Here is a 23,475-nt window from a genome sequence, read left to right as displayed (position 1 = left end):
CTATGTATGAAGTGATTAACTTGGTCATGAGCTGGTAACTAATAGGTACCATGACCAAAGCTTCACTTTGTGTTGGAACAGGGGATTACCAAAACTAAGCCAGTGAGAAAGTTAGAAAACTTAGTTCTTTCTCCTCAAGAAGGAAAAGGAGAAAAATTTAAAAATAACATTAAATAAAATTTAAACTATGAAACAAAAAACCCCAAAACTACAACAAAGCAGTTTCATTAACAGAGGAGGAAATGTCCTGATAAAAGATAAAAGAATAGTACAATCATGGCCTTTGTGGACCAGACAGTACAGGCCCTCGGGAGTGGTTGGATCCGGTTTGCTAGCTTTGCCTTGAAGCCACCAGCCAGGTCATCTTTACTGCTGTCTTATCGCACAGGTGGGGAAACCACAGCCCGGAAGCCTGGGCTACTGCGTCCCTGGGGCTGGGAAAGGCGGAGTGAGGGCGCACTCAGCTGTGGCGGGCAGGGGTCTTCTCTATTTCATGGTTCAGCATGGAATCACGCAAGCGCCCACAACCTCATGAGAGTAAAACTACTCCGCTGCTTCTTAGAGAAAGCAGGTTTGCATCAATTGGTCCAACTTAGATAGGAAAGGATGAACAAAGAAGACAGAAAGTAGAAAATGCCTGCAGGAGGCTGCGGAGGCAGCAGACAAGGAAAGTCTTTGGGATGTCACCACCATCCTTCTGGTACTGGGTGGGATTTGTGGCACGGGCACAGCCTGGGAAAGCCATGTGCAGGGTGGGCGTGCCACCACCGGGTCACCAAGTGGAGGTGGCTGCAGCACTTGTACAAATGCTCTCGAAACCTCCCAGAGCTGCTCTTCCCTGAGCAGCCGGTGCCACAATGACCCCTTCGCTGTTTTCTAAATTCGATGGAAGGTTTTGGTCAAAAGAAACTGAGAAGCAGGGGAGATGAGAAGGAGAGAAGAGGCAGGAAGCAGGTGGCACTGGGACTCTGCCGGGTGCAGGGCTGAACCAGGTGACCTCATGGGCTGCACGTCGGGTCCGACTGCCCTCACCCAACACTGTCCCCAAAGCAGCCTGGCCTGCAAGCAGATGAATGTCACTACTGCTAAGGAAGGTATACACCGTGTCCATGTGTGTGTGAACGAGTGTGTGGACACCGAGACACCCTGGGTCCACACAGCCTGCCAAGGCCCAGTCACGTCCATCGCAGTTGTGACTGGCAGGTGACATGAGGAGACAGGAGATGCCATGAGTCTCTGACAATTCTTTGACCTTCAAAAAACAACCAGAGCATCGGAGACGAGTACAGTGGTGGAACATGGGGACCAGGTGACAAGCAAACGGTACATGGGATGCCGTCTCGATGCACGAGGGAACGTTTTGTGCACTTTCAATGTGCACAGGGCACGTTAGAGGCACTCTCCAGAGACACATGTCAGGACTCAGGGTGTGACACGGGTGGAAGAAGAGCCCAGGTCCAGAGCTGGGAGAGCTGGCAGTGTGCAGAGTCTCCTGGGCATCGGCCAGGGTGCAGCATGCCTCTGCTTGTCAGGAATTAAGGTGACATGGAAACAGACTCAGGACAATTACAATATTGTGAACAAAATTACCATTTTAAGCAGGATAAAGGATCCAGGCACCAAAGGCCCAAATGCCTCTCAGGAAATAGAACCAAGCCCAGCTCTAATCTGGCTTAACGCCGAAATTTTAGCTATCTAACTTTCAGCAAATCGTGTCCCGTTTGAAGTCCTTCAGCCTGATTGAAGGAATTAAAAGAATTGTGACCCAGTTACCCTGTTATCATACAAAGTGTTTCAGGACTGTATTATTACAACAAGGAAACCGAGCTAAGTGGCTGTCACTGGTGCCACCTGCACACACACAGAAAATCACAGTGTGGACAGACACTGCCCAGAGAAGTTTCGCCCGGGTTTGACAGCAGTTTGAACAGGGATGCATCCCTGGCTCAGAGCCAGGCCTCACCTCCTGGACAGAGCCTGTAGAGGTGAACTCCGCTGCCCCATGTCTCTATGTCCCAGTAAATACCTAAAGACGCTTCTGTTTCTTCTAAGGTACAAGAGGGCCCAGGACCATGACAATCTGGGGCAGCACTGTGTGAACCCTTAGTGGTGGCAGCCAAACTGGAAGACCATGGTTCCTCGGTGGCTTTTCTGTTAACTGATATGTTTCTGAAAAAATACAGGGAAAACTTCGCAGCAGATTCAGCTTGTTCACAGTGACAGCTAGCAGCATCCTAGGTCTGCAAGGGGTGAAGGAAGCAGCACAAAGCTCAGAGGACTGCTTCATCTGCTAAAGGCAGTGGGCGCTGAGGATGTGGCCACAGCCCTGCCTGTGCCTCACTTCCCGCCAGCCCCAGGGGCTGGGCACTGCGTTCTGCTCATCTTAAAGTTAGGAAAACTGGGCTTGGGGACATTATGGGCTGTGTGTCAATTTATTTGGCCAGTGATGGATGCAGCCAGGAGTTTTCCTCAGTGGAAGCCAGAATCCAAAGCCCTGAGCCACAGTGACCTGCTGGGTCTTGCCTGCCTGTGGGCACGGGTTCTGAGAGCCAGGTGCAGGGTCTCACCCGGATGCTGGGAAGGACCTGCTGCCCCATGGATCAGGGCCCAGTGATTACAGAGGCAGGGCAAAGGGCCTTTCACTGGTGCAAAGCTGGCGATCGGTCTTTGCTGTTTAATACACCACTGAGGGTTCCGGGCACAGGGCTGGCGGTGGGGGTGAGGGGGTGGGGTCAGTGATTTGATTTAAAGGTCATTCATCTGCTGGGCAGCTGCATCAGTGTCCAGCTGTGTGGAGAGTCCTACAGCACCTGATCAAACCTGTCCTGAGTGGGAAAAAATAAGTGCAGTTTTCTTCAATAAAAGGCCACCACACTGGGTCATCTGGTAAGTGGGGAGCTGAGTATTCACAGTCCACAGCACCATAGTCCGGCTCAAGGAGCCAAGTCTGAGGCTTACAGGGGTACAAGGCAGTAAAGAGAGACAGAGAGTGAGAGACAGAGATGGAGACAGACAGACAGAGACACAGAGGGAGAGATGGAGACAGACAGAAAGTGAGAGAGATGGAGACAGACACAGAGAGATGGAGAGAGACATAGAATGAGAGACAGACAGAAACACAAAGGATGCGAGAGAAAGAGACTGACAGTTTCAGGAACAGAAATTACATTTAATAATACCCTGAATTATGTATTTTAAGAGTATTTAAGGATACTTTGAAAGTGCAGGGGTTTATTGGTAATTCACCTGGAGTTCTGATTTATCAGACTATTTCCTACTCCATCACGTTCTCCCTCCAATTCTAGTCTGCCAAAATCCTTTGCTTTCCACATCTCCACCCCAAACCAGTTCATCACAAGTAAGCAATACTAACAGTGGTCTTCTGAGGAGCCCTGTGCACTTCCAGATGACTTACACTGAAAGTGCCGGTCCCTAAGTGCCAGTATGGCCACCTGCAGGTGGCTAACAGCCCCCAACAGCCTGGCTGTGCTTGGGGAAAGTGCAGACCCTGCCTCCTTGAGTGTACATAGGCATTTCCTTCTCAGCGCTCTGAAGTCTAAGGAGACCCCGTTCACGGGAAATCTGGGGTCCTCTTTGGACCTGAAGGAAGAAGTGTGTGATGAGATCCCCAGTGATGCTGCCCATGGAATTTTGTTTCCTGACATCAAGCAGAGTGAGGGCTCTTGAGCAGACCACAGCGCATCACCTCACACAAGCCTCTCCTCTGCGTTCAGGCAGAAACTGTTTTCTCTGTAACTTCCCAAGTTGGCCTCCGAGGACACCTTTGCAGCAGAGGCTTCTGCTGGACACTGAGTGTGACCACAGCAGAAATTCCCCACACACAGCGGAAATTCCCACCTGACTTCCCAGGTTTCTTGCTGTTACTTTCTTGAGTATAACTGTAAGCCATGTTCCAAAATCTCCTAAGCTTCGAAAGACCAAAGAGGGAGAATTTATCATTAATAGATAACGTGTCTGCCTGTAACATATTTCCAATTCTTTTAATGTGTAAGAAACTTCGCTTCTTGAGGGACTGCTTTATATGTGCAGACTCAAGCGCTCCGCCCAAAGCAGCTGTCTCAGAATTCCCAGGGCAAAGTTCTACTCTGGGGTTTGCTTCTGATGTGGGCAATTATGTGAGGAGCTTACTGTCCAAATGAGAGACAGCACAGAGAAAGGGGAGGTGGTTGGGTGGATGCAGTGCTGGGCAGAGGGGGACCCAGGAGCTCTTGCGGGGGCCCAGGTGATGTGTCTCAGGCAGCTGCAGCCAGGTTGCACCGAGAAAACCTTGTGACACTGTTTTCAGTTGTGTGTGCAAAGCAGGGGAGAGGCTGTGGGACAACAGTTGGCTCAAGGGGAGTTGGTGGAAACCACAGAGGGCCAGGAGTGCTGGGACTGACTTGTCTGTGCGTTCCCAGCCACCAAAGCCATGCACCATTGAAAAGTAGCAGCCATGCCCTCTCACGGTCTGCCAAACACTGCAATGTAACTTAAGCCAGGAAGAACCCCGAACGGGGCAAAGACAGTCCTACAGTCTGCTGGGTCGGGGACTCAACTCTTCCAGTTCCTGCCTGTGCCCTTCCTGTGCCACACTCTGGGGTGGCCAGTGAGGACCCACCTTCCACCGTGCACGGCAGGCCTCCTTCCCTGGCCTCCATCTGCACCTCTGGAATTGTGGTACAGAACTCATGGTGACCAGCAGGAAGCAGGGGGCTCAAATTGCTCCCCAAATTACCTATTCTGTCATTTCAAAATACTGTCAAATACAGACTAACTTGTTCCATTTACACCCCAAGTTTCCCTTGGTTCACTGCAAAGACACTCCTGTGTCTGTTTTGTCTTTGGAAGAGAAAATCTTTTGGTCTGTGTCTTGTGCTTTGAGTAACTACTTTGAAGATAATGGTGCACAGTGTACTATCTGCTTTTCTCTTATTATTGTGTTAGGAAATTTTATTTTTTTCATGAAATAAAAAGAAAGCTTCAAGAAAAAAGATAAGGGAAAGTGCTCTTCCAGATTAGTGCTAATGAATGGCAGCACACACTTTCTTTGTTTTCCTTTTAGGACAGAAGGTGTAAATGTCTGAGCTGTCTTTTCTCAATAGAAACCTCCATCTTCAGGTTTAATTGTGGTGTTAGTGCTTTGGGTTTTGGGCTGGGTTTGGGTGTTCATCTCTAAAAGGTTTGCATTCAGAGTTCCAGGTAATGATTTCCCTTAGGTTTGTATTCATTTCTAGACTGATGTACATTCACTCAGCCTGTGAGAATCTAGTCAGTTTGTCCTACAGGATACCTGGCAGGGCCCGCCCACCATGCAGGAGAATGGAAATTTCACCAAGACCAAGCTGCTATGCTTAGTGTCTAGATGTTTCTCCAAAGCCTCATGCAGTCATGGGGTTTGGGTTGACTTTCAGAGATGGCTGAGTGATTCATGCCAATGATGGGATTATCTGTCTGTCCTAGGGCAGGTAGCCTGCATACAGTATGAGTGACAGGAGAGATCTGTCCTCTCTCCTTCCCTTGTTGCTTTTGCTGTCTTCCACGGCCATCAACTGTTGCCCCTCTGCCATGTGGCCCTCTGCCTTGGATCCAGCAGATTATGGACTGAAACCTCCACAAACTGTGATTTAAATAAACCTTTTCTTCTTTAGCTTTGGGTGTTGAGTATTTTGTCTCAGCAAGGAGAGAAAAAGTAGTTAAGACACAAGCACTTCTGAAGATAGCCAAGACTGCAGGTTTATAGCAACTCAAACCATGACCTATTTAAAATAGGCACTCTGAATGTTAAGTGAATATTTTTTAGAAGTTCATAAATGCATGCATAATCAATATATGATAATGTTAGTAAAACAATCTTGTCATTTCAAATGTGCATTTCCTGCCCTTGTTACTATGCATCCCAACCTAAAGAAAGCAGTGATAGTACAAATAGCTATTTTGAAGAAAACAACATATCATAAAAGCTAGTGTTGATTTATTATCATCTTGTTTTGAAGTCCCATCAAGCTGTTGTACATCTGTTCCCACTGGTTTTAACATGTTGTATCTTACTATATTTTACTATATGCAATAGTATAAACAAGATTTTTTATAGGCAAAGTGATAATATAGAAACCGTTGTTTGTTTTCTATTAGCTAGTTCTAAATACACTGTAATTCTTGCATTCTCTTGAATGGCTTCACACTGTCTTGATATGCTTGATGCTATAGCATATGAAGTTATACTCAAATAATTCAAGGAAAGAGGCACTATGGTGACTACTATTATGTTAGATTATCTGGGGGTGAAACACAATGATGCTTAAATTGTTTGGTTCTGACCTGTGTTGTTCTGTTACAATGTCCTCTTTCATCTCAACCCTCACCTTTTTTAAAAATTAATCTATTTTTTCTTATTTTTTTCAATTAAAGGAAAACTAAATTAAAAAATAGTGTGATATATTATAGTAAATTTTTTGTTTTCCTATTAACCTGATTTGAACCCCAGTATTGCTCTCCCCATCTTGTTCTGTCTGATTTTACTATATTCTATTTTGTTTGATAGTATCAAATTTGAGGGTATAGGCAACCACTTTGAAGGCAATAAGATTTACTATGATGCCTATTATGGTTTGGCTGTTACCTTCTTTTGAAGTCCTGTAAGGTCTCCAGTGTAAGTTTAATTGGTCTTGTTCTGTACTGTTTTGATCAATTCTATTATACCTGATGATATAGGCAACTCTTTTTAAAAATAGCAAGAGGCACAATAGTAACCATTTTTCATCACCTGATATTCTATTTTTGCATCATGTACTATGCCCATCCTTCTGTTCTAACCCACTCTGTTTTGTTTAGTCAGGTTAGTTTTTATTCTCTTCAAAAAAAAAGTAATAAGAACTGTGGGAGTAAAAAAAAACCCAAAAAGTGTAATTGTTATTATAAAAAAGAGAAGAAAGGAAGGTGGTCTAAGGGATATAACTGCATGTATGGTTGAGTGTGTAGGATGGAAAACCATATTCTGAGCTTTTGTTGGATCATTGAACAGAACTGTCTGCAATCTCACTGTATGAATGTCTACTTTATATGCTTTAATTTTATAATTTGGACAACTGTTTCTAAGATGACAATATGTAACCTATTAAGTAGTGATTTCTTACTGTATTTTTTTTTCTTGAAATTCTATATTATTTGTACCCTTTTACTGCTTGGTTATTTTATTTTCTTTCTTTTTTCTCTTTAAATAAAAAAAAGTCTCAAAATTGTCTGGAAGGGGCCATGAGCATGCCTGAGTTCCAGAGAGAGATGGTAAGAGGAGAAACTGTGAACAGACTGATTGAGTGACTGCTGCTCTCCATCCACCTTGGAGTTCTGCACTTCCTGAGCCCCTTCCATTACTTTAAGAGGAGAGAAGATGCTGGTTAAATGGACTCACAGATAACTTCCTGCTATGAAAGGTACTCTGCCGAGGCTTTACTGAAATCCTAGAACATGGAACATATTTTAAGCTGAGGGACGTTTTCCAGGGAGAACGACAAAGGGGCCTAGCAGGAGTGGGCCCTGCCCTACTCACCATAGCCGATGGGCAGTGAGATCTTCCAGGTGCAGTCCAGGTTGTTGGGGTAGGAGCCGGGAAAGCCGGGGCTCAAGATCACACCCCCAGGGTCAGTGAGCATCCCTCCACAGGTGGCTGTAAGGGACAATGGCCATTAGTCCAGTGGGCCCTCCTGCTCCCGAGAGCTGTAACCCAACATTTCTCCTCAGCCCATGATGGAAGTGGGCTCCCATACCCTGTCCAATGCATGAGATTCCATGCTCCAGTTCCAAGAGGGCTCAGTTCGCCCTCTCTGCTAGCTGCTGGGAGCACAGAGAGATTTTCAGTTTGTCTTCTAGGTGTGCTCAGAGTTCCTCAGCAAGCATTAGTTCACTCAGCTGCTGAAGTTTAGGGAGGCATTGAGTGGACCTGGTTCAGGAGCCACTATCTATGGAGTCAAGGTTGGAGTCAACTGTCAAGGTTGACTGCATGGGAATTCCCACATTTAAGGAAAACAATGTGGAAAAACAAAACAAAGAGGGAGGCCCAAGTTCTATCAGATCACCTGGCTCCCTCCCACTTCTTCCTGCAAACCAGGGCTGAGGTTTCCAATCTCCACACAAATAAATTTAGGAGTGTAGGTGACACAAGGATCAGGACATTCATTTTTACCAGGAAGTTTCACAAAATAAGACACCAGCCAGTTATAAATAAACATGATGCTCTGACTACGGATAGGTGGTGCTTTCCTGACAGTGACTGTCTCACTAGGATGTGTGTGAGACGTGGGGGAGACTTCCTTGGCCTGCAGGGATCAATGCACCATTATTGTGGTTGTGTCTAGCAGGATCCCATCATGGCTCATGTCTAGTGCTCCCTCCAAAGCCTTTTGTGTTCAGAGGAGGCTGAGTCTAGAGTGTGTGGGTCTAGAGTGTGTAGACGGTTAAGGGAAGATGATTCTGGATCAGCCTCAGGTTGGATTGGCACTGCCCTAATCTTTGTAGACTGCATACAATATGAGGGAAAGAGGCTGGTCTTCCCATGTTTGTTCCTGCTTCTTTTGCTGTCTTCACCTGCATGAATGGTTGCCACCCTGCCTTGGAGTCAGCTGATTAAGGACTGAAACTTCCACAAACTGTAAAATAAACCTGACACCTTTACTATCAGGTGTCAGATGTCCTCTCAACAATGAGAGAAAAGTGACCGAGACACCTCCCAAAGCATCCTGTGCCCAGAGAAGGCCAGGTGGAAGAAGTGGGTCCCTGGGTGTTGCAGGGTGACCTGGAAGGGGTCCCAGTGTGGCCCACAGGACATCGGGGCCCAGGAGGAAGGGGATACAGTGTCTGTCACCCTGAACCAGGGTCCTGGTTGCTGTTCCCGTGCTGCCTTACCAATGCAGAGCGGCGATGGGTAATTCCAGCGACGCACCGTCCCAGGCATGCAGGAGATGTGGGAGCGGCCCTGGGTACAGAACGAGAAAGATGCTCAGCAGAGGATTTGTAGACCAAAGGTCTGTTGGGTGATGCGCTTCCTCGCTCCTTTTTCTTCAATTACAAATGTGAAAATCTAAGAATCACCCAACATTACTTCTGTGTCTTTTCAATGAACCAAATCCAGCCACGTCCCCTCACAGAGGCAGTGTGGCTGCCGAGCTTTGTCAGCGAAGCTTAGAGAAGATTAAGCAAGTTAGGCACGATCTGTCTTTTTGTTTCGTCAGCAGGTTTTACAGGTTTTGGTCTGAGAGGCACTGATTAGAAGGGTAAGGGCCAGCTGCGTGCATAGCTGGGTGGATGTGCATGTGTGTGCACATGTGTGTGTGAAGGTTAGAGTCGTGGACATGGATGGTTCTGTCCCCTGGCCATGGGGTCTGCTCTGCGCTGAGCCCTTCCCATCACAGAAAGTGGCTGAAGGTCCCTCGGATCAGGACCCATCACCAGCCCTGTCCAGCCACCACAGCATGGGCCTCGCCCCTGGAGGTCTCACCAGACTCTAAACCCTTGGAGTTGAGCTCTGGATGTGGCATGTCCACTCTGGTCTCCCTCTCAGAAAGCCCTAGTGGAAGGTGAGAAATGTTTCCCACCAGCCCCTAGTCGGTAGTCACCCTGTGTGGTGCAGGGAACTGCTGTGTGCGGTTATTGTTCTTTATTATGACCTGGTAGCCTTTGCTGCCATGCCTCTTATCTCACAGATTCCCACGAGGTGGTACAGAGGTGACTGAAAGAGAGCCTTAGTTCACACTGCATGGTCCCTGCCACACGGGGACTCGACCAGCGCAGTGTGCTCTGGGGCCTGGCCAGTGGCAAAGCAGTGCCCGAGCCTGAAAGCTCTCATACATTCCTCACTGAACCGACTCCCATGGTTTCTGGTATTTTAAGAACAAGTCCAAGTAAGGGAAACATCCTGCACTATATTTTTGCTGTTAAAGTTCACACTCTGTACTTATCCATTCTGTGGTCTATTAAGTTATGTTTAGTAAATTTCTCCTGAAATATAGATAAACTTTAAAGTGAAAAAGCTTTTAAAGATATTTATGGGAAAGCTACCAATAAAATAGCCATTTAATACCAACCTAGGTTATATTCTGCCACTGATTTTAGTATAAAAATTTGCAGATGAATGATTTCAGGTAGAACTTTTGTAATGAATCCAAACCAAGGCAGCATCTTACATATTTAGTTGCCAGTTTTTTTTTCTTTTTTAAATCTAAGTGGTATTTTTCTTTTTTCAGTTTTTATAAAAAACACTACAGCAAGCCTAAAGAGGTTGGAAATCATAAACCTTCCAGATATTCGAGGTTGCTGTGACCTTAAGCACTTTCATGCAGTGCTCATGTATGTCACCAGCTCTGCATGTTACAGATCTCAACATGGCACATGCCAAGGAATGTGCTGCTCCAGCCACACTCCAACTCTGTCAGGGAAATGGTGCTGGGAATTAAAAAAAGATCCAGAGTCCATTTTTGCTCATGTCAATGAGTAACTTCTATGCTCAAAGTTATTTGCAATGAGGGAGAAAATAGCTTAAGTTGCACTTGAAAAACGGAGCTAATACTCACCCGGAGGACCATGCTTCCCAAGGCTGTGTGCCTCAGCAGCAAATCACTCAATATATGGTAAAAAATAACTGTACTAAGGAAATATTTCATTCTTGAATGAAAGGACACTAAGGAAACCATTGTGTCAAGTCCTCACCAAGAAGGAAGATGAATATCTTGAACCAGAGTGGGCTAAGTGTGGGGTTCAGGGGGATAAGGCATCTGCATTCCACCAGTCAGTCATGGCAGCCTGAAAGCTGGAGCCATGACCTGGCTCCTGGGCGCATCCTGAAGTCTGTTGCTGGGGAGGAAGGACACAAGAATCTTCACACAGTGGCAGGTGGAGCCCGAATGCTTGGCCTCAGGCATCTGGGCTATGCAGCCCTGTGTTCCTGGGGAGGGGCATCCTCACCCCAAGCCCTCCCTAACTCACTCCAGAGTCAGAGCAACTGGTGCAGCGGCCACAGTGGCCATGGAACATGAGCTGACCCCTGGCTCCCGGGAAGCGGACTGCAGGTGCCTTGCATGTTTGCATTAACAGTGACAGTTTGATCCCTGGTACTGATTAAAAAAAGAAAAAAAGAAAAAAAAAAAAAAAAAAAAAAAAAAACAGTGACATCAGCTCCTACTCCTGACACGTGCTTGGTGCTATGCAGAGCCTCCAGGAGGCCACCGGGTGGCTCAGCAGCAGCGGCTGTGATTAATTCACAACCGGCAAATGTTAACACGAGAGAGACATCCAAGGCCTGCTTGGCTGGCAGAGAAGCTCCCTTTGGGGTCTTGGGTGAAGCCCATGCCCATGCCACCGACCAGCGTGAACCAAGCAAACAGCCCACGATGCCCTGGCACCTCGAACCCGAATAAACACTGCCAATGAGGACTGTGCAATTCTCTCCTAAATTACTTTTTCCTTAGTCACCGCTAAGCAGGTTACTGACTAACTGGGGGCCACTGTCCTGAAAGCTAAGCTAGGATGCCTCGTGCCTCGTGCCTCGTTCACACCCCTCCCCAAGTCAGCAGATGGATAGGCATTGTTGCCCCCTTTCCCAAGTCGAGCTGTGCTGAAATTCCAGAAACATGGACGGCACCAAGTTTCTTGGCCTCTAGTTGCTAGTGCTAGTTGGACTCTGACCTCTTTTCCTGCTCTGACTCTGCATGGTTATCTCTGTCTCTGTCTGTGTCATTCTTGCACTGTCACCCTTGGCAGGTGATGGGGGTCAGGCAACTTGGAGCTGCTGCCCTGTGACGCGACACTCTTGGTGCCTTTCTCCGCCAGCACTGTGCCTCCACAGGCTGCGGCTACTGGACCTATCCACACCACATTTACCCCCACGCGTGTGCAGAGACTTAGTTCTGCACAGTGGCTTTGTTTCTCTCCTGCACTGTTCCAGCTCCTTCCTGATGATTTCCCAGGCTGCTTCATTAAAGTCAGGAATAGAACACAGCTAAACAATGTCTTTGAAAAACATTCAATGTTACAGTAAACATGCATCAAAAATACTCTTTAATCTGAATAATCTGAAGAACAGAATCATCATTAGCCATAGACGTGTCCTTAGCTTTGGAATACACCTGAGTAGCTGATCAACTTTTACTGTCTGCGGGGAGAATTACACAAGAATTGTGCAAAGCAATTAGCATTTTGAGTGTGTGTGTGCAAGACTGAGAAAGAAAACAGATAATGCAAATATTACTAACTTGGTGTAGATCACTTTACAAAATGTTAAAATCTTTATACAGTTTCATATTAATATGACATAAATTTTAAGCAACATTTCCACTTCATATTTCTTGGGAATTACTTAAACGTGTCCTATCCACCTGGCACACTGTGGTATCTAACAGCCACTTCCTGACCAGTTCTTAGGGAGAGTTGCAAAGCAGACCCATTCCATGACTCAGAGGCAGCTCCACTAACTGGGGGCCAGGGCAGGATTTTGAAGACTATGTTTGTTCTTCAGTCCTTAGAACATTCTCTCCATAGCTATTGGTTTTGAAATAAAATAATGATGAAAAGTAAGAGGCTCAGCGCTGATAGAACGGTACCTTTTAGAAGTCATTTCCGCAGTCAGTGAAGACCACCGCGGTGCAGGGCTGATTAGCATGGGTCCCACACAGTGAACAAAACCAAATGCACTCTTTGGGTGCAAGCCTAAGGACAGGACTCTGCTCAAGCCATCAGTGATGACCACCGTGAACAAAGTGCTGGAAAGAGACATACCTGCAAGGTGTACCCCGGCTCACACTGGAAGGAGAGCACGTCGTTCACCATGTAGCGGTCCCCGAGTTTGATGCCGTTGCTGGGGAGCGCTGGTTCCTGGCATGCAGCGAGACCCACCGCTGGAGAAACGCACAGACAAAGGCTGGGGTGAGACAGTGTCACCGCATCCTACTCCTCGAGCAGCAACATGTTTCTGTACTGTCCCTCCAGAAACAAGCTGATGACGCTGTCTGAGTTTTCAACCAATAGGCATTTACAGAGCTGTGCATCAGACTTCTGACAGAATCCTTAATCAGGACTGCAGGTCCATCCTGCAGTTAGGCCCTCTTTTTCTTTAAATAATCACATTTGCCACTTCCACGTGCAGTATGGAAGCCACCTGTCCTCACACACACAGGACTTAACTCTCCTGCCCTAGAGAAACCGCTGCCTATTCCACAGGAAGCCTGACGATGGCGCCGGCCTCCCTTTTGTCTCTCTTTACGAGAAGCTAAGGGGCAAATCCCAGGTGTTTGCCTTCCAGAAGAGATGACAGGAGAACAAATAATTCAAATTCATCACTTTTTCTCTGCTTCTCCCTTTCTCTCTCTGTGGCACTTAACGACAATGAAAAAATTCTCATGGCTACTCTGTTCTTAGGTAAACAGGACTGATATTTATGACCAAGACTATTATCTTGTGCTTTCTTGGACAGGAATTTCTTTCATTTAAGGAATTTATAGATTTAAACAAATGCATCAGGTAACATGGGATTCAGCCTAAACAGCAAATACATTAAGCATTATTTACACTGATTATCTGTCTAATCTCCTGTCATGAGAATAAGCAAAGAGCAGCGAGGGCACTTGAGAGATAAAAAATGCAGTTTGATCAGGCAGGACAAACTTTCGTCACAGGCGAGCAGTGCTCAGAGTGAAGGACATGTAAATGTAATGAACATGTGTCCGTGACGGTGCCAGAGAACTGCTGATACCAGGGAGGGCTACCAGTCTTCCAGGGAGGCTCTAGGGGAAGAGGAAGGCTGGTCCTCAGAAGACCCGGGGGATGTGACCTTGGATGTGGGTTCTCGATCCTATACTTAAACAGGTCAGTCACTGCTGGCCTGGGACTATGAGGCAGTTGGCAAGTGGGGTGGGACAGGATGCCTTTGGCAGCCCAGAGCCCAGTGCTGTTGGGATACGAGGGACAGATGTAGAGAGCAGTGCCACCAGTGGCCCCAGGCACCGAGTGCACATGTAGTCTGTGCCCTGCGGGGCAGTCCACATGGTGCTGACAGGTACATCCTCCCCTACTGTTCCACTGTAGAACTGCACAGGCTCACAGCTGAGTTTCCAGAGAGCAACAGCAGGCTGGATCCAGGGTATCTCCACACACTATAGCCCATGCCCAGAATCTGGACTCAAAGCTTTGGAGATACATGATGAGGGACAGAGACAGGCTGTCCTGCCTCTTGGTGTGACTCTGTCCCCACTGGAACTCACAGTCAGGCACCCTGCACACGACTCTCAGGGAGGGCCACTGTAATGGTTAGTACATTGAGAAGTGCATCTAGAGTACAGAGCACATGCCCGGGGTGTCTGTGTACACTCTAGAATGCTGTAATGATGGATTCATGGTGCCAGCTTGAGAAGTTTAAAAGTTTAACTAAGTAACTTAGTAGGGGTGCAAAAGAAAGGCACAAGACATGGTGTTACACCTATGCGAGGACAGGGAGCAAGCTCCCAGGATAAGGGAGGGAACAAGAGGCTTGCTTCTCCCCTTTTTTTGCTCTTGCTGCTTTTGCTATCATTTGCCACCTTAAACTGTTGCCCCTATGCTGTGCCACCCTGCCTTGGAGCCAGCTGATTACAGTCTGAAACCTTCACAAACTGTGAGCTAAATAAGCCTTGCTTTCCTTAATTTTGGGTGCAGGGTATTTAGTCTCAGCAGTGAGAGAAAAGTAACCAAGACACCTAAGAGAAGCCAGGGTTGCTGCTGGAGGATGGTTAGTGTCCTCCACATCAGGTCACAATCTGAACATCAGCTTCTTCCTGGTGTCCAGTAAGGGGCTGACTATCCCATCTCAGAGGAGAGGTACAGAGTCAGAAACATCTCTGTTCACACCACCTGACCTGTCCACTGGACAGCACCATGCTTCAGACCCGAGCTGCCATATGACGAGGTTAGATGACTGCAAGACACAGGCTATGGCTATCCTGGATAGGCAAGCAGTCTGAGCTGTGTCTTAAAGATGCTCTAAATTGAAATAGATTTCTCCCTAAATGGATGTATTTTCCAAAGAATAAAATACCACTAGCATTAAGCAGCAACATGTTTTATTCCTAGAACACATTTCCAAACCATTTGGGGGCTTTTCATAGAAGATATAATGGCTAAACATAAAAATATACGATCGTAAAGGCTTTTAACTTGTCATATTAATATAAACCTAAAATCTCTGTTATGACTTCAGGATATAGATTACATTTGAATTTCATCCTTTTTTCTGCTATGGATCAGCAAGATTGTCTACTGCATGTCATTTAGCTTTCTATTTCACTCTGAAAAACTACACTTAAATATTCTGGGGTCAAAATTGCTAACTGCAACTGGAAATGCCAAAGTTTAACTCAAAGGACATCACATAGTCCTAATCCTGGGATACTTCAAGCACATGCCAGGCATGGAAGAGATCAAAGAACATCACCACAAAAATGTTCAAAGGAAAGAGGAAATGTCACAACGTTAAAAAGAGGCAACAATTCATCATGAAACCCCAGTTCCTAAATTCCTTCCTTTTATACCTGAGATAAAATGTGCTTTCACTTCTTTTTACATGTCCATCTGTATGCAATGTTATTTACTTAGTTTCATTTTCTCTCTTCTTAAACTCTATTTTTAAATCCAGTTTATATTCTACAAAAAGTAATTGCATTTATGTCTGTTCACAGGAATGATATGGTTCGAATTAAAAAGTTTAGAAAGTCATTTTAGTGATTGTGTAAAGTGGTGACTCTGGGAGGAGCCAGAGAAGGTGGAGACCATGGAGTTTACTGGGGGAAGCGCCTTCTCTTTTCCCTCCACAGTCGCCCCACAACCGAGAGAAAGAAAACCTTGAAGGCTTCACACCTAGAGACGCCATTCGTGCAACACTGTTTAACCTGGCATGGTGGTCACCCAGAAACCCAGTCAGGACTGGGTAAGAGAGGGGGTGGCTGTGCTCTCCACCGCATTGCTCCTTCTTTGGAAGGTGAGCCTGAGCCTGCAGCCCTCCCCCTGCCCATTCAGCACCATCTCTGCTCTGTGACAGATGGTGGGGGATGCCAGGTTGGTGCGAATGATTCAGGAGTGCCGTAAGCAGCCTGAGAGGCAGGGGTGAGTGGCAGAGTTAACTCCTGGCAGGATTAGGGCTCAGGACCACCTGGTGCTTCACAGGAAGGACAAAAGCATTCTAAAGAGAACCACACCAGCAGATTCAGAGGGACCATCGGGGAGGCTGGGAGGCGGTGCTACAGCGACTCACAGATCTCTAGGGCACAGTGGTGAGTATGAAGATCAGTGAAGGCAAGGGCTGGACACTTGTATTTTGTGACTGTGCTAAGGAAAGCAAGATGGTGGCACAAACAGGAAGCAGGGTCCTGTTTGGAAGGCACAGGCAGCTCTGTAAATATCTAAAAGGAACCTCACCTGCATGCCACACTCTAGCAGTAACATCTGAGGAGGTGATGGTGGCAGGGTCCCAGCATGAACCATCCCTGCAGGCACTCATTTGACACCAACTCTGACACCCAGGAAAGGACACATGGAGAAGAGGACCCCATCCAGGGCTAAAGGAGAAGGGCAGGGAGCAAACCACTGGTTGGAAAACTCTTCATTTGGGCTTCGGAAAGAGACTTCTAGGAAGTGTAAATGGTCAACCAAGTCAGCAGAACTCCAGAGAACAAGACTTCAGGTTCTGTCACTTCAGAGCACACTTACATTTAGGTCACACACTGCAGCACAGCACATGCAGGCAGGCAAGGTCTCCATAACAGAAGGTCCACAAAGCTCTGGCTCCGAATCACAACCACTGCTCTGTGGAGCCACAACACAGGGGTAGGTATGCATGTGTGTGTGTGTGAGGGCTGGCGGGAGGGCTAGCATCCCACAGTGTTTATATAATATCCAAAGGCTTATTTTCTGCTTATTGTCTATGTCTAAATTTAGACATTTTTAAATGTGCTGATATAGAAAACCATGATTAGATTTACAGCACAGCACACTAAGTTTCTAAGCTTCGTGAATCCAGCCTGTGAAAGCAAAGGACTGGGGTGAAGCTATTAAAAAAGATGAGTGTCCTAATTGGACCAAAAATACAGTTTGATGGGTTGACCCATCACCAATCACAAAATGTGGAAGTTATGAGTCAGACCATAACAATAAGCCTCATCAGTTTTCTGGGGTTTATGCAGCCATTACCCTAATTCCATTGGGCTGAAGTCAGAGAACAGTCCACTGAAAGCTGAAAACGATTTTGAAACATATGACAAACATGCTGTGTTTATCAAACGCTCAGGTAGGGTAAACATGACCTTTGGGGACAGGAGGAATTTAGGGTGCTTTTCTCAACTCAGCTTTGCCCTCATTTCCGCCACCAACTGTCATGGGATCTAAACCTCACCAATTAAAAAAACAAAAAACAAAAAACAAAAAAAACTGTAGGTCGTTCTGACCAGAGAATTCAGAAGGACAATAAAGCGACCAAAGCAAGAAGGAGCCAAAGCCAACCAGGTAGATGCACAAAGTTGGGATGAGAAAACTCACACACACACACACACACACACACACACACACACACACCATGCACACACCCCTATGTGCATGGTGGATCCTAAAGCAAAAATGCTGTTGATAAGTTCTATAAACTCATGATGCAAAGCTGCTGCAAGGTTTGGACTGTAGCCTGGGACAGAGGGGAAGGAAGAAGCCCAGTGCCAAGGAGGACATGAGTAGAGATGCCATCACCACACTGAAACAGAGATAAACACGTCACTCACACACTCTAACTGCTGTACCAGTGACTAACAAGTCAAAAGTCTTCATCACAGCAACAATTTTCTATAGAGAAAACTATAAATAAGACAGTATCTCAGGAGTACAAAGGAAGGCACCACCGTGCTATCTATTGTCTAAGAAGTTCAGCGTGTGTGGTACCAAACGATTTGGTCTTATCCGTAACGTAAACCATTGCAGGTACAATGCACTTAATAAATGGCTGCTTCTACTCCATCATTTACTAGATCTCGAGGTTTCTTCCAAGCATAGGAATTGTGTTTTCAGTGTCAAGGGAAGTGACAGAACACATGGAGAAGTTGGGTATTATATCTATCTTGGAGCTTCACCAGTGTATTAGTATTTTAATGGCACCCAGTGAGCATGTTAGTGAAGATTCTCCTGACTATCAAACCCAGGCTTCCAGAATCCCTGGATGCAAGACTAGTGGGTCCTGTGACACACCCCCTTAATGTGGAAGGCACATTCGAGGGGCCCAGCCCCGCATCCTCTCCATGGAGAGACAGTAAGTCTTTCCTTCAGACCACCACCCGCTAGTGAGCCCATGGAATCTCTGAAGACAAAAGGTCATTTTCCTTCCTGCTAGTGTAACCAGCTGAATGCCCGTGCCCCTGGAGAGCCCGGATGTTGTATTACATGATGGAATTTGGAGACCTGGTCTCTGGAAGCTCAGGGGTTAGAGGCTCTCAGGAGCTTGGAGTGACCCACACAATGGGATTAATGCCTGAAACAGTGGGCCTCTGCCACTGCAAGAAAGTGTCTGGCTCAGTGGCTCAGCTCAGTGGAGCAAGGGGTCTGCAGGGTCGTGGTTGTAAAGGTATCAGCACTTGGCTGACTGGCCACATCGCTGTGGGCCTAGACAGAGAACATCCAGGTGGCCAGGGGGTGTGGAAGGAAAGTCACTCACCTCGTGACTACTCACTAGAAGCAGGAGAGGAAGAAAGAGCCAGGAGGAAGCTGCCAGGGAGCTTCTATGAGAAGAGGGTGGTAAGCGCTGTGTCCGCCTGCATTTGCACCCCAGAAAAGGTCAGATGGGGCCCTGTAAGAAGTCAGCCCTCTGCAAACCAGGAAGGCAGGTCCTCATCAAGATCAGGACCTGCCAGCACCTCGCTGTGGACTTGCAGAACCGTGAGGAATTGACACCTGCTGTGGAGGCACCAGCAGGGTATGGTGTGGTGCTGGACAGCTAGAGCTAAGACCATTAATGTATTTGAATATGCCATGTACCTTGTACAGGCATGCAATTAGCATTTGCTGAATTGCTAATGGATAAAAGGTTTAAGCAAAAGCAACTGCCATTAGTGAGAAAATATTTCAGCTGTGAGTAATGTGTGCTCATGTTTCTATCAATAGAGAACTCCTGCTATGAACCTGTTAATTCCTTAGTGATACAAATAAACAGGTCAGCACCCCATAAAGCACTGACTTCAGGAGCAGGAAAGAGAAAAGCACCTTGTTTTACATAAGGACACAGGGTCTCCTGTTATGTATCTTTGTTAGAAGAGTTGCATTTTCCATGGACAAAATTAAGTACATTGGGTACTTCTGTGATAAGTGGCATTGTCACCAAGCTATTTACCACAAACTCCGTAACTCACTCCACTTAAGGGTTACAAGGGACACACATGGACCGGAAAACTCAGAACACTAGATTGAGCTGGAATGTTGAAATGCCAAGCATTACACTTGAACTTTTCCTCAATTACATAAAAATAAATCTAACTATGCATGCACTTCCTGTGGTCTCCAGCATCTTGAGTGAAAGATCCATTTTATGTTTAAAAATGCAAACAGTGCTGTGTTTTTGAAATGATCTCAGGTTGTTTAACTGAAGTACTGGTGGCGATATATTGTTAGGAAAAATGTCAAATCAATTCAGTAGATGAGATGACTAACACTTTTTATTCATTTAAAGTATTTTTCATGAAGTAGGAAATGTAAGGCATTTGACTTTAATTGATATTCTCAATATTCAGTAGACACAATGATCACGAAGTCAAGGATATCTTTTTTCTAAAATTTTTCACAATTCAAATAACCGTCTTGTTAATATTCTATAACAAGCTTTAGCAGGAAATGCTTCTCAGGCCATATCTAGATGTGACTGATTATTTGTGTTCTATTACTGCTTTCTCTTGGCCCACAAAGCTGAAGACATTTCTCTTGAGTCTTTACAAAGTGGTAATTCTAGTTTTGTGGCCCACTCTTGTATACTCACACATAATACTGTACATTTTCATACAGATATTGATCACAGTAAACATACACTTGAAGTACTTATTGATGATCCACAGAGGCAGGGAAACCTGATAAGTCTAATATGTATACTCTAACCCTTTCAAACATTGGGATCACCAGATGCCTATGCAAAGGAACAAGCCACACCAAAACAAATTGCTAAATAATGTAACAGACTGGATTATTAAATCATTCCCCAAAATTCAACTTGAACTATAAATTCCACCAAAAGTATCAGGCATAATGATGAAAGGCTGAAGCTTTCCATGTAAGACCAAGGGCAGGGTAAATGTGTGCCATTTGGCCATTGGTGCTCGAAACCCTACTGGAATTTCTAGCTGAAAAAATAGCAGAAACATAGAATAAAAAGCCACATAGGTTGGAAAGAAGATAGTAAAGTTACCTGTGTTCACATCTGACGGTTTCACATGCAGAAACATATCTAAAACTTTGTAAAAATACACTGTAGATAGAGTCCTAGTTATTTTTCTTGCCACCAAGACACAATGCCCAACCCTCACGATTTAAAGAAGTTTATTCAGGTTCACGGTTCAGTCCCTAGGTAGCTGGCTCCTCAGAAGAAACAGCCTGGGAGGGGCCTGGCAGAGGTGAGCTCTCGAGGCACCATCACAGACAGGAAGCAGAGAAGGGAGGGAGATGAAGGGTTCTAGCCTCTCTTCCTCCCCAAGGACCCACCTCTTCCACCAGGCTCCATCAGGAAGCCAGCTGTGTGGCCCCGTCATCTCCACCTTGGAGGCCCTGAGGCCTTGGGATAGATGGATCCAGATAGAAAATAAAAGAAACGCTTTTCTTAAGCTGTGGGATACAACATTGGGCCACAGTGTGAGGATTTGTGAGTCATGGGGCAATTTTGGTAGAAGAGGGAAACAGTTTTTGTCAAACTGCAGAGTTAAAAGAAGGCCTTTGGGGAATTTTTTGGGAATGAAAATAGTTAGGGATAATCTTAAGGACTGATTAATCTTAATAAAGTACATGAAGGGCCTTCCCATGAAGTGAGGTAAAAGGAAGTTCCTTCGCACAGGTGCCTGAGCTCTTGCTTTTCAGGGTCCCCGGCAGGGAGGGCTGGGCCCTCTTCGTGGTGGGGAGCAGAATCCCTGCACTGGCACCCAGGCTGCCTGCCCTGCTCCCCTGGGCGGTGCTGGGGCCACAGTGCAAACAAAGAACCTAGCCAAACCACAAGGTGAGATTGCAGTGTCTCTAAAACAGGCATTTGTGATTAGCAGGGTCAGAGGGTGAGGTCATCAGAGGTCCATCAAAATCCTCAATATGCACTTAAGTTAGTATCCTGCTAAAACCATGCAGCCCAGGATATTCTAAAGGACACAAGGCCTTCTCATATTTCAGCCCTTAGTTAGGGCCTCCCTTCTGAGTGCTGTGGCTCACACAGGGCTGGAAGACACTAAACCCCCGAAAACCAGCCTCAAGGGGAATATTTCAAAATGAACATGAGATAGACTTGACAGAGCTCACAGTCTGCGGCCCCTTCAGTGGCCAACTCAGCCCTGCCTGAGTCAGAGTGGTCAACTGAGCTGTCTCCAGCACTGGAGGAAAACTTGTGTGTGTCAGACGAATCTTATACCTGGAAACCTCTTCTGAAGCTTATCCGCTTAAAAATGACAAGCACCTCTCAGAATATAGAGAAAGGAGCTTACTTCTCCGTGTTACTACTATATTTTTGTTGTTTCAAAGAGGATTATGTAAATAAATGTGTCTCCCCTCCATCTCTCTGCCCACCCCACCACAGGTGTCACCACACAGCCTGCCACTAACCACTGGACACAGGACAGTGACGTCCTGGCATGTGTCTGAGACCAACACTGCACTGTAGCTGGCCCATCTGGCCTGCCTGCGCTTCCTCATGCCCTGGACACTATGGAAATACCTTCTCTTAATACCCTGGGCTTCCATATGGGAAACTACCTCTGAGACAGAGGCAGCAAAATGCAATCCTCACCCAGGCGGCTCAGGTCCTTACTGGCCTGGAGGGCTGGGAGACGAACTTGCCTTGCAGAGCCCAGGGTGCTGCATGCGTGATTTTAACATGGAACAGAAGCCCTGATCCTGGGTGTTTCTGGTCACTGCATACTCAGCTCATTCAATAAAGAATGTTACAGCAGCACAACTAACAACAGCTAAATCTCTGAAGAGGACTGCATGTCCATGAAGATGTGAAACAATGAACATGCTTTATACACAGATGGCTCTGGCTACTACTCCTGGTACAGAAGGGCAGACTTCAGTCATCTGCAGAAAAATGGGAGCATCATGAAATCGTAATGTTAAGAGAAATAAATCAGATACTTGAGCTTACATATCATGAGATATCTGAGGCATAAAAAGCAAAACAAAATGAAAATAACAGAAACTAGGCACTATTTTGCAAATGGGAGGAAAGGGAAAAGGAAATGGGAAAAATGAATTGAAAAAAAACGAAACAGCTTTTTCAAATGGGCAGGGAAGCAAGAGTCTGAAGGAGCAGGAAGAGATGAGAAGAATAGAGGAAAAACCAGCCTTAGCACGTGCTATGGACAAGAACCATGATGCCTGCAATCACCATGTATGGCTATTGTGTACTAACTTAAAATGTTTTAAATAAAATAGAAGGCTCAAACTTTAAAAGCATGCTTATTATACATGCATTGCTGTGTCTAAAATTCAGAGTAAGTAGTTTCCATTGCAATCAGTCTTCACACAAGGAGCAATTCTCAATTAGATGGGTTTATCCTGTAATAGTTTATCTGTATTGTAAATACAGTCCATCACATCTATAATTCTGTAGTATATCTGTGAACACCAATCTTTATGATGAAACGGATATCACCGCTGAAAAGTTAGTGTGAGAGAGACGACAGGTGATAGACACTCAAAGGATGATTTCAGTTCAGAATCAGCACTCAAGGGGCATCCCAACAGTTACCCTAAAAACATAATTTAGCATTCACATAACCATGCTTGCACTAGAGCAATCTAAAAGCCCTGAATCCTTAAAAGGAATCTTGAAACCCACCAGAGCAATTTTTAAAGCTCTCAATGAAAAAACCTCTTGAACTCCGGTAATTGGAAACCTCACCCTTGGGAGGCAGGAGGCCACAGAACAAAACCTGCCCTGCTGCCTGGTCACAGTGAGGAAGGCCCAGCCCTCATGCCCTGACCTTCAGAGTCACTAGGAAGTGGAGGCTGGAGACACCTGGAGGACCTCAACTGTAAAAGACCAGGCCCCGAGGGACACAGGGAGGACACTCAGGCTCTTCTGGGCCGGAGCTCAGCAGGGTCAGGCAGGGACAGATCCGCACAAATGAGAAAGCCTCCATGCAGAATGGGGCCCTCGAAGACCCCAAGAGGAGGGGCTTTGCCCTTGCTTCCCAACCTCGCCTCAGGCCCAGGACACAGACGTTGTGAGTGGGCGTGGACACCACACAGACC

General features: G+C 46.2%; 1 protein-coding gene across 2 annotated transcripts in view; it reads right to left on the bottom strand.

Annotated features, from left to right (window-relative positions):
- Csmd1 (CUB and Sushi multiple domains 1) overlaps positions 1–23,475 on the bottom strand; it is a 1,477,900-nt gene that overhangs the window by 117,736 nt on the left and 1,336,689 nt on the right. For both annotated transcript variants that reach the window (XM_063234987.1, XM_063234988.1), the window contains exons 38-40: positions 12,763–12,881; positions 8,899–8,968; positions 7,547–7,663 (exon numbers count right to left, since the gene is read on the bottom strand). In XM_063234987.1, the coding sequence (XP_063091057.1) occupies positions 7,547–7,663; positions 8,899–8,968; positions 12,763–12,881 (306 nt within the window). The remainder of the gene's footprint in view (positions 1–7,546; positions 7,664–8,898; positions 8,969–12,762; positions 12,882–23,475) is intronic.

Source organism: Cavia porcellus, unplaced genomic scaffold (assembly GCF_034190915.1).
Source record: "Cavia porcellus strain 051 isolate PalLab524CR breed Dunkin Hartley unplaced genomic scaffold, mCavPor4.1 scaffold_24, whole genome shotgun sequence".
Classification (NCBI taxonomy): Eukaryota; Metazoa; Chordata; class Mammalia; order Rodentia; family Caviidae; genus Cavia; species Cavia porcellus.
The sequence above is the reverse complement of the archived record's forward strand: the minus strand, read 5'-3'. Positions and strand labels throughout refer to the sequence as shown.